Consider the following 12,076-nt stretch of genomic DNA (forward strand, 5'->3'; position numbering starts at 1 on the left):
AAAACACAAGATTAAAAAGTGGTTTTCGCAGATAGTTCGATGCCCCTCAGGTGCTCGATAACTAAGCAGCTGAGCAGACTCTTGAAATCCAAGCGTGATGTCAGATGAGGCAGCCATCCATCATTCATCGCTTCTGGGATCAAGAGTGGAGATGACACTTAATCACTCACTTTGAGCAAAGACTTTTCTCTCACTACTTTGTTGATCCCTTCAAGGCTTTTTTTTTTGACTGATTTTATGTTACTGCTGCTTCGTATGCTCGCGGGGACATCGCCCTCCCTCAGGACGCAGCCGGAGATCGTGGTGAATAAACAAGGGTCATTTAGGAAATGAATCACATTACTGCTTTTTTTTAATTCATTCTTCTTTTCAAGTGCTCCTCTTTAAGAATTCCTTGATTATGCGCAGAGGTTCATAAATGGAAAAAAGGAGCTCTTGAATGCACTCGCTGTGTGGACAACCGCAAGGCTCCTCCGCGGAGAATTTAAAGCTTTACCCTTCACTGTTTGTCTGTGGGCACTGTCTGTCTGTGTGCCTGGGGGCATGTGATTGTTGCATTGCACTCATAATAAACCACTGAGTGACTGGCAGAACCAATATCTTGCTATCGCTTTGCCCTGCGCTCACTCAGGCGGCTCGGTGTGCAGCCCCCATTGTGCATCTCAATTCAACAAACACAATGTTCGGATCCGAGAGAGGGGCCTGCTTTTTGATTAATGTCACCATGACAACTACATAATTCATGAATTGTATTAGCGGCCCATTTGTCATTTGCGTAATTCGGGATGTGTGTTTGGAGAGGGCTGGCTGGAGAGAAAGAGCTGCGGTAACCTTAGTATCGTCTCCTGCAGCACGCGCACCCAAAAAACATCAACCCTGACCAGAAACGCTGACATGTCCTCGTCCTAATCCGAAGCAGAGGCTCTTTGGACTTTGCCAGTCTTATAAGTGGACCCTTTCAGCTTCATGATGATCTCTCAGGCCTGCTCATTCAGAGTGCTGCATGCTAATACTCCTCTCTTCATCCATCTGTCTGTCAGTGTGTTGACAGAGGCCTGGTCAGCTCCACAATGACACCATTTGGTGCGACAGCGATAAGAGTTAGGGAGGATTCTCATTAAAGCGCAGTTCGTTTGCCGTTAGATCAATGAATGGATTTATTCTGGAATCCTAAAATGAAATGGTTTTTTTCAACCATATTTGAGCCAGATGGTCGAGTTTCTCCAAGCTCATCCCATTGTTCACTGATCTGATCTGGGGGTTTATTATTAGACGTACGTATTTATCCGGCTCACTGGATAAATGCGACCTTCAGAGAGATACCTCAAAAATCCACTGCCGGTTTATTTATAATTTAGTCTCAGGTCTTTACTTTAATATTAATCTCAAATCAATTTCTGTGGCACATTTGTCTGATTTGTCGATTCCAGATATCTTTATGCTTTTGGTTGACCTTGTTTCAGAGCTAATATTCAACGTACCTGGTACCTAACAGCTTCTCCTTTTACCTTGAAGCATGTCTCACAGAGTATGTGATCAGCACAGTGATACTTTTTTACTTTGAGTGAGCCAACTTGAGGAAGAGGTGATCAGAGGAAACAGCAGGAACACTGAACATTTCATAGTTAATCCTATGAAGGTTTATGAAAGACGAGATGAGACGCTTCTAGCACTGAATTTAAAGTAAAATTAGCATATGAGGGCTTCTCTTCTACCTGATCTGCTCCACTTGTTTATTTCATCCACTGCTGAACTACATTTAGATTTACTCATTTGAGAGACGCTTTTATGCAAAGCAACTTATGATTGAGAGACAACACTGACGCTTCAGTACAGTGAGAGAGAAGGAGAGAGAACAAAGTGCTACATTTGTTCAATAAGACAAAGTGAAGAGGATCAGGTAAACAGAAATTGCAAAGTGGTGGTTATATCTGGGTGGTAGAGGCGTTAGATGAGGAGGTCCCCTCAGAAAAGATGAGTCCTCATGAGGTTCTTGAAGTTAGATAGCATTCGGTGGCTCGTTCCAACATCAGGGAGCCACAAGCACGGTCTACGGCGATTGCCTTGTGTGCAAGGATTAACAATGCAAGATAATAATCCTCTGAGAATTTTTAGCAGGTGGACATGGCTAGCCAGTGGAAGTGGATGAGCAGCGCAGTGATATGGCCTTTTTGGCAGATCCTAAACCAGATGTGACACCACATTCTGGAGCTTCTGTAAAGGTCTCACCATGCATGTAAAATAGGAATTCAGGAGCGTTGGGTCCGGGCTTTCTCCGCAGTTTGCCTTTCACACATTCACAACCCAGTGGGAGGTTCTCTGCTCACACGCGTTCACAACAGCAACAAATCTGGTCATTAAACATGGCATGGTCGGGGTCCAGTTGAAGGTGGCGTTCCTTCATCCCTGACAAACAAGCAGAGACTCATGACTCATGCCAAGACTGTTGGGTCAATGTTCGATACTGAAAGGTACAGTTGTGAGTTGTCTGCATAAAAGTGATATGAGAAGCCATGCGAGTGGATAACTGGACCGAAGGAAATAGTGTACAATGGAAAGGGGATTTAACACCAATCCTTCCCCAGCCCATTGAGAAGATATAACACTTTACTTTATATATTCCTGATTTCTTCTCTGAACATCTTCAATGGAGTGTTTCTTTACACACTCCAGATATTCTCTACTTAGGTATTTTCACAATGTATATATACAGCACTAAAACTGACAAATAAATAAATAACAGTATAAAGTTTTACACTTATCATTTGACATTCAATCTGTGGATGATTAACACTGGGTCGACTCGCCGCTGTAGATTCATGACTAAAGTTAGAATTAGCTGAATAACTATTATTAGCTGAGAAGGTTGGATGGTGTTCAGTGTGTTACTCAGTCCTTAATTATTCTGAAGATGTTACCAACAAGTCTCACAATTAAACTGAATACAGTGTTTTCTAATGTGACACCTTTAGTGTTGAGTTACAGTTAGATTTAGATACAAAGGAAACGATTATAATTTGGGCTAAAATTACCTCTATGATAAGGTTTATGTTAGGGAATGAGTTTGGGTAAAGTTGAAAGAAATGTTATTATGAAATATATAAGTACATTTATGTTAAGACCAAACAGGTAAAAACAGGTAAAAACGTAATGAATATAAATGAGCTGGTTAAAGATAAATACAGTCGGTAAAAATAGCATGGTCAGTTTCTCTATTATTTCTGATATTCTTCTAATGTCCGAATAATAATTTACTGTCAGATTTAGAGCTCCTCACTATTGACAGGTGGTTTATTCATTCACAACTCAGCAACACTGGTAAATGATTTATTCATTCAAAAATATTCAAAAATACTACAAGGATCTTGTACTTAACATAGTCAGACATACAAAGAGCGGTATCAAAACAGTTTTCTGGAAGCACAGCACAAAACAGTGCTTTTAGTGGAGACTGTAGATCTTTCTCAGCCCGTCGGCGTGTTGTCACCGGACTGTTGATTGTCTGGAAGGCAGAGAGGATCACAGAGTAATATGCACACACACGTTTTAATTAAAAAAAAGTATAATCTGTTTTCTGAGTGACTCTCTTGCCTCATTGATCTATTCCGATGTGCTACACACTTTTAAAAACAAGTACTTTAAAATATGAGTCATCATGAGATGACATTTGGTGCTATCACAGTTACATGAAGTGGTAACATTTCTCTCAGTGATGAAGAACACACACACACACACACACACACACACACACACACACACACACACACACACACACACACACACATATCAAAATTGATTAACTGAATGGAATTAAACAAAAATAAAAATGTCAACCAAAATTACCCAGAATATCAAATGTTATCACGCCACTACTTGATTAACATTTTTATGTTCCTTGAAAAACTCAATTTAGGGGTTTTCTTAAAAAAAAATCTACTCTCAAATTGTACAAGTCAAAGTTATTGCCATGGAATTAGAGAGAAAAAAGACAAATGAAACCCACATTATCAAAAGGCACCACTACCGACGGAAATACTGATCACTTTATCCCCTGTCATATTATGCAATAAACAAATAAACAATCAGACAAGTGAAAATCTGGTCAGACATCTCTAAAGTGCAGAGACATAAAATCCCATTTTCATCACTGTACTTTCTCCTCCTTACCTTTCCCTTCGTTCCCCTCGACACTTTCCTGATTGGTCAACCGTGCATCTGCTGTCTGAGGTGCGCTTGTTTCGCCCCTCTCTTTTTCCCAGAGGACGCTGGATGTGTTCAGGTTGGAGCGCAGCTGCTGACGGGGATGTGTCTTGTTGTCACCAGGACTGAATGATTGGGAAACTCCAGAGCCTCCTCTGACCAAGCCCATCCCCCAGCCATGACGAGATCCCAGTTTACGACGGCCCCCGGAGCCGGAGCGTGAGGGTGGAGTCCCGGGGAGTGAAATGTCTGGTTCTGTCTCGGATGGAGTTTTTCTCAAGGGAGAGGGAGAGACCGGAGCACTGCGGGGATCTGGAAACAGTGTGAAAGGAAGTCAGGAGTTGAGAAATGGTTATTATCATCTAAATCCCATGTTTGTACAGAGGTAGTGATCTAATACTGAAGGTTGAGATCTATAGGTCGACATTTTGACCTCAGGTAATCATCTGCGAGTACAAAAGAACAAGTACATAAGAACCTTTCTTCCAGTTGCAGTTTTAGTGACTTATATGGTGGCAGGTGCAGAAATGAATCAAGAAATGTGTGTAACTGTAACTCAGGTGGTGGAGCTCGTCTGCCATTAATCACAAGGTTAGTGGTTTGAATCCTGGCTCCTCCTGAACACATGTCAAATGTCCTTGAGCAGCTCATTATGTCCTGAAAACTGCTGCTGATGGCCACGCATCAGCAGCAGTTCATCTGTGAGTGTGTGGATGAACCAGAAGAATTGTCAAGCACATTTTTTAAACCTTTTATACTGTAAGTATGTAAACAGGTAAAAGTAAATGGTTTGCAATCCACATTCATGTAGCGTAGTTAAGCACATATCTCCAGTATTTATCCATTTATGTGTAAATAGTAGCAAAGTAATTTAAATTCCCTTTGCCTCGATGGCATTTAAGAAAAATATTGTCTAATGCACATTTGGCCAATGCACAAGAACACATGAGAACAAAGAAAAGAATGAAGACAAAATAAATTACACAATTGAAAAAGAAACATTTCAGACATTAAACTCAAAAAGAAACAACAGCATCTTTTGATTGAGTTTATTGGCTTTAATGTTGTTGCTCAATAAATGTACTGACTGTGTGCAGGAGCTCATCTCTTTATTCTTATAGAGTATTATTACATTTAAATGTAGAATTATATTTGAAAATAAATTTATGATAATAACAGAGATGATACTGAGAAATAATTAGAATTTTAAATATATAATTGTAATGCTCCTTAGATAAAAATTTGGACTCTATTAAAATGCATAAACAAGGCAACCAAAATGTATATATCACTTGTTTCACTTATTTTCTGAGGAGATTTACAATCCTAACCTATTGACAGGGAATTATATCAAATTGAAATAACTTAATTCTGACTGTGAGCCTTAGTTAGAAACTTGTCGTATGTTCAGAGACTCATAACACCAGCTGGAGCATAAAAACTGACCTGAGACCAGTGGTTAATGTCACTTTGACCAGCTATAAAGCAGGTCAGTTTCAGGGTTAAATGCAGGTGCTATGGGAATGGTCGCCACAGCATAGTCACTAGTAAGGAGTGGAGTTTTTGTTGGAATTGTTTAGGACTCAAACAATCTCTCTCTCAGTTTCAACAAAAATCCCAAATTCTCTTGTTTACTCAGGACAAATAAAACTAGAATTTGAATTATTTCACTTGTACTTGTGGTGTTTCCTCATCGTCTTTCAAATACAACGGTTCAAATACATTTTCGGGAGATTTTCTGCTATTCTATCTGCTATCTGCTACCTGCGAGACAATTGAGAGAACTCAAGGGACAGAGAGCCAGGAGGGAGGAGGAGGAGGGAAGAATAAAATTTAAATGGGCAGTAACAGTGTGTCAAAAAGAGAGATAAGCATGTTCTAAGCGCAGGTTAGGGCTTTGAAAAACATCTGCAGAGGGTTTTCCTTTTTTCCTCTCTCTGTGTCTGTGCCTCGAATTTTGCCTTTCAACATGTGGTTAGCAGAGAACGCCAGCCTCAGTGAGTCTTGGCGCTCTACGGGGGAGATCTGAAGAGAAGAGCGTGGTATCAATGCCGACCACACTTGGTAGTCATGAGATGATTTGTATGCATGCCTGTAGCCTTGCGTGATGGGTTGAGCATGAGAGCATATCTTTGTGAAAACCAATGGGCTTGTGTTTGTGTGAGAGAGAAAGAAAGAGGGTTGGTGTTTATGTGTGGTCTCACCAGACTGAGGTGTGTGTGTGTCTGATGTAAATTCAGTGCTGTCGGCCAGGTTTTCCACGCTGCCCGCGGCGGTGAAGAGGGTACGTCCCTCTCTTCCTCCTCCACGCGGTTTGATTAGCTTCTTCATCCTGTCTGCAATCCAGTTAGATTTCCTATGAGGACACAGAGGACAGGGACCATTATCAAAGAGGGATGAGGTAAACCCAAGAAAGTCTGGGATTGTGTGTGTGTGTGTGTGTGTGTGTGTGTGTGTGTGTGTGTGTGTGTGTGTGTGTGTGTGTGTGTGTGTGTGTGTGTGTGTGTGTGTGTGTGCGCGCGCCTGGTTTCCAGGAAACAGGAGGAGGATACCAAGTGTCACTAGTTGCATCTTGTTCACAGTGATGAATTGCGCATCATGCAGCCTTTGTTGCTTGATACAGAATTTCACTTTTAAGTTGGCGACTGTCATTTATCATGCTAAACAAAGCACATTAAACATGGCATCAAGGAAATCAATTTGTAAATGATATAATTAAAAAGTCATTACCATATTAAATCGTAGCACAGAGGACAGAACGCACTTTCGTGACAGCTGAACAATTTGTACACAACAATACTAATCACTACATGTTACATTTATGGCACAAAATACTTGTCAACCGTCAAATGAGACACAGACGAGCTTCCACTGAGTGAACCGAGAGCGCTGTACTCAAAACACACAAAGGCTGTGACCTCGGTTCACCATTTGGCATTCTTATTCTGACGCATGTCTGCAGCATCTTTGTGAGAACGGAGTTAAATCCTCCTCCTTTTATAGAGCACTACTAGACTCATTGTAGGGAACCAGAAAGAGGCCGTCCTCACAGTAAAATTGAATTGAATTGAATTAAACATCAAACTCTCTGAAACCTCAACATTTTATAGAAGAAAATGTTGTATGTAGTCAAACGACCTAAGTTTAAGGCCCCAATAAAGTACGACTTGTGAACCTGAACACATTCAGTTTACAAGATACAGGCAAAAATTACAGCTTTTTTCACAGTGTGAAAACAATAGAATTAACTAATTTAATCATCATTTAATTTTGGGGGGATTTGCCACCTGCAGAGATACTTGTTTCAGCCCAACAAAAGATTCAGAAGAAAAGTCGAATGGTTAACCTAGGGCTGAATATCAACAGTCTTTTTTTTGAGTGATGGCCAATTGTCATCACAATGACACAAGTGTAAAATAGCATAATTTTTAAAGCCATATAGTATCTCTTGTTGTTTCAAGACTCAGAGGAGTGTTCCTGGATTAATGCCCATCCCTACAGAGTGTACGCAACATTAGGGATGCCTCTCATTGTGAGGCAATAGCAATAAAAACAGAGTTCAATTAGCTCCTCTTTGACACAAATATCCAACTTAAATTCCACTCAAATTCTGAGATAATACTTAACTTATTAGTCATAGATAAACCTGACAGAAGTGCAAATGATGTTAAAACATTTTCCACCGTCATTATCCCCCTTGCACTTTCATCCTAAATTACTTTGTTTATATTTGTACGTTTTTACTTTGGAAAATATTTTGTGATGTGTTTTTACATTTCTTAATCCTTCAATAACAGATATATATATATATATATATTTTTTTTTTTTTACATAACTCATTTCCTGGCCACTTGGGAGCAGCAAACAACATTGACATATTCCGCCTTTTAGTTTATTTATCTAGCAGAGAGTAACATGGATGTTTATTTGGAGTCAGGTTTGTGTCCATCCGATGAATTTATATCACATATTGACTTTTTGCTCTGTTTTTGGTTGCTACCAACACCTCAGGGTAATATCCAGCCCTTTACCGTAGCTGCTAAATGTTCCAGCCACTACGCTAACTGTCTTTCTGCTGCTTGGTGCTGAGGAGGTGGTGTACAGTAGTAGTAGTTGAGCCATAGCCTAATTCTCACTTCAGGGATATAAGTCAGCCACCAGCTGGATTTTTAACTTGATTGAAGTTGGATTAAACTCTCTCTGCTCTCCCTGATCCTGTCTCTCTCTGTCTCTCTCTCTCTATATATATATATACAGTATATATATGTATACATACATATACATATACATGTGTGTGTGTGTGTGTGTGTGTGTGTGTGTGTGTGTGTGTGTGTGTGTGTGTGTGTGTGTGTGTGTGTGTGTGTGTGTGTGTGTGTGTGTGTGTGTATATATAGAATACTTATACAGTACTTGGCCTTGATGGTTGGAGGTTGCATGCTGGGCTCAAGGACTCTGTACTGATCCATAATCTTCTCCACCAACTTCTGCTTCTCCCGACGGAGCTCGCCCAACTTCTCCCTGAGGGAAGACATGTGAAGCATCAGAATAAAGCAGCTGAGGCGAGCATAAAGAAAAAAACTGAGTAGGACGGTCTGTTTGATTCATTTCATGCATTTATTATGCCTATAAACTGGCTGCTGTGAAATTGAGCCCGCTGTGCTTCTTGAACTGGATTCTTTTTAAAGCATCAGATCCTATGATCAGATCAGAAAAGAGGCTGCATGTGGATGTTCCTGGTCATATGTGCTGCTGATGAGCAGAGGGTTCAGAGTTCCAGCTGTGGTATCGATAAACGTGATGAGAAATCGTGTGCAGGTTCAGCACACAAAGTCTGTGACTGTCAAGCCGACTGTCGGTTACTGACACGTTGTGGGTGGAAAAAATCAGGGATGTTAGATCAGCTGAGCGAAGGTCAGTGGTGGAAAATAAGAGGTTTCGGTTAATATCAAGGTCTTGGTACATTTTAAGCCACGCTAACAGCCTGGCAACCATACAAACATGGTTGTAAATAACACACATGTATCATTTGGTGCAGTTTGAATTAACTTTAATTTGTTGATAATACCAACGCTAATACATTCTAAAATCAGGAAAGATTCCTCTAGCGCCACCATGAGGTTCACATCAGTGGTTTTAAATTGAATGTCTCATTAATATATAGGATAGATTGCCTTGAAAATTGCCGATTTTATACTTAAAAGCGAATTAGCAGCAGGCTCAGCTTTACCTTGTGTTATGTGCTAGCTGGACACCTGGTAAGATACATGTTTAGCATTAGCATATTAGCATTCTGACTTTAGCATTAAGCTCAAAACTCCACTGTTCCTTTGTACAGCCTCACAGAGCTGCTGGCATTGCTGTGGGCCTTGTTTTCACATTCATGAAAAGGCTAATCTATCTTATCACATGTTTTCTAATTAAATACTGTTTATTTCTATGCTCAGATCTGTGCAGTATCGCCTCTTTAAAATCCCCCTTTTTCAGTATCAGCATCAACTAAAACCAAGTGATTAAATTGTAGGAGATCAGTATCAATTTTATTTGAATTTAATCAAGCACCCACCCTTGAAGGCCAGTTTGATTCATTTTATGAAACCTTTTGATGCCTCCACATGTTTGCTCACTGGATCCACAACATTTCTCCCAATGTACGTTGCACCAAATGAATGAATATTTCAACAGACAAAAACTAAAATTACTTCCTTGCTGTTCACACCTCTCTCCTGACTCATGTACGTGGTGAAAGTATTAAAGTATTACTATATACTGTAATTAGTGTATGACCAGAACCATGCTTTTTTAAAGTCTCCATGACTTTGACCTTTGTCGCAACAAAATCTACTCATTTCAACCTCAAGTCGAAGTGAACATTTTTGAAGAAATTCACCCAAGGTGTTCGTGATATATAATGTTCACGAGAGCGGGGCGGACGGATGGACCACCACAAAACATAATGCCTCAGGCCACATCTGTCACTGGTGCAGAGACATAAAGATATAAGAAACTGCAGAGACGCAAAGGAGCTGCGATGCCTGTGAAGTGCCTCAACTGAAGAGTTATGTTTGTGAGGCATCTTATCTTAGATGTACTCTTACAACTATACATATATTTTTATGCTTCTGCAACAGTGCAGTTTTCATGTTGTCCGTCTATCTGTCCCATTCTTTTGAACACAATATCTCAAGAACAACTTGAGGGAATTTATTCAAACTTTGGTCAAACATTCAGTTGAAGACAAGGGTGAGCTGATTCAATTTTTGAGGCCAAATGTCAAATGTATGTAGGCGGAAACTGCATCGGTTGTCAAAGGTATACAACTGCATGGCGGTAATTCTACTTCTAATCTGACTCACGCAGTACATATAATATTTGGTGGATTATTGTATTTTGTATTTGTTTACATGTAATAAAGCATCACATGGATTAATAAGTAACACAGTCATTACACTGCAACTGTAATTTTGTCTTTCCATGATTCCACCGACGAACACAACAAGAAGCTGCACATCAGCCTCTGTTCAGTCTGTGATTCACCTTTGCTTCATTTTTAATTCCTGTTATTCTCAGCAAGCTAACTTTGAGATAATAACATCCGCCCCCTTCTACCCCCCACATCCTATTTGGACTGGTTTGGTTTTCATCCTCACACCTAATGAGCCACACTGCACTTTACTGGCTCAGGAGAGAGACATGCATTTCCTGCTCAAATATCCTGAACTGCAGGAATGAACACTCCAGTTTGAAAAATGTGCTCTGAAATGCACTGCAGGCCCTTGTTTCTGGACTTCAGGTCTTGGTTTGATAATAATTTATCAGATATTTCAGAAGAAAATTTCTGATCAGAGAATCTGGTGAGGTTTTGTTTAAAGCTTTCCAAACAATGCATTATACCTGTTTTACACCGCTGGATTGTTTCTTCTGACTCTGAATACTAATTAAAGTATATATACTTTTGTATTTTGGCCATGTACAGGTTCATAACTGTAATTTTGTGGGCTATTACTAGGTGTACATACTGTACTGTTAAAGATTTGCATTATTTCCTCAAACCATACATTACTGCAGTACCTCTTTTCACCTCTTTGAAATGCTCCGTTCTAGCTCTTGGCAAACGCATTTGAAAACAAGTTGCATCTTACATTTTCACATTGTTCTGGCCACCAGGGGGCCACGCAGCCAACTATAAAATACAGACTGTATATGAAGATGGGACAATGTGTTGCCACTTCCTCCAGCTATCCACAAAGGAAGCCAAAACATCCTGGATACAAACACCGCCATATTGTGCATTTGGAGTCAGCACAGTAGCATCATGGGATGGGGCCGTGTTTGCGAGGTCCCACTGATACATGCACTACCAAACGTGAGTCAGTCTCAACTGTCAATCATTATATTTAACAGGAGTGCACCATTACCACATGAAAACCTCTAAACATATGCATTAGTTTATACATTTTGTGTAACTTTTTTATACTGGTGTGCTGATATGGACTGAAAATGAAACTTGATTTTGTCGGTCTGAACAATGCAGTGTGATTTTATGCCATCAGTGTTTCCGGGCTGGGAGACTACAGACCTCTTAATGTGCAGAACAAAAAAATTCCTTTAAACACTAAAGTATGAAATATTATAAAAATTTGAGTCTGTAATTTGAGCAAAGTCGAAAAATGTTCTTTCCAAAAATGTAAGGTTAAGCCATGAACAGATATAATTTGTGCGGCATTTGACTCATAACATTTGAAAGGTGAGACCAGCTCTGCATGCTCGCTTCTAGTTCTGGATTAATCTGCTATTACTTGCTATTAGTCATTTAAAAGAACGGCTGCTGAGTGCTGTTGTACTGTGAAATTGTCTTGACATAAGTGTTATTTTATGA

The 12,076-nt window shown here is 39.9% G+C and overlaps 1 protein-coding gene across 1 annotated transcript in view; it reads right to left on the minus strand.

Annotated features, from left to right (window-relative positions):
* Window positions 1-3,313: 3,313 nt before the first annotated feature.
* Window positions 3,314-12,076, minus strand: part of ccdc88b (coiled-coil domain containing 88B) — a 45,503-nt gene continuing 36,740 nt past the window's right edge. The window contains exons 25-28 of the mRNA XM_035161849.2: window positions 8,611-8,718; window positions 6,405-6,556; window positions 4,168-4,512; window positions 3,314-3,502 (exon numbers count right to left, since the gene is read on the minus strand). Of these exons, the coding sequence (XP_035017740.1) occupies window positions 3,465-3,502; window positions 4,168-4,512; window positions 6,405-6,556; window positions 8,611-8,718 (643 nt within the window). The 3' untranslated portion in view covers window positions 3,314-3,464. The remainder of the gene's footprint in view (window positions 3,503-4,167; window positions 4,513-6,404; window positions 6,557-8,610; window positions 8,719-12,076) is intronic.

This window comes from Hippoglossus stenolepis, chromosome 7, assembly GCF_022539355.2.
Source record: "Hippoglossus stenolepis isolate QCI-W04-F060 chromosome 7, HSTE1.2, whole genome shotgun sequence".
Lineage (NCBI taxonomy): Eukaryota > Metazoa > Chordata > Actinopteri > Pleuronectiformes > Pleuronectidae > Hippoglossus > Hippoglossus stenolepis.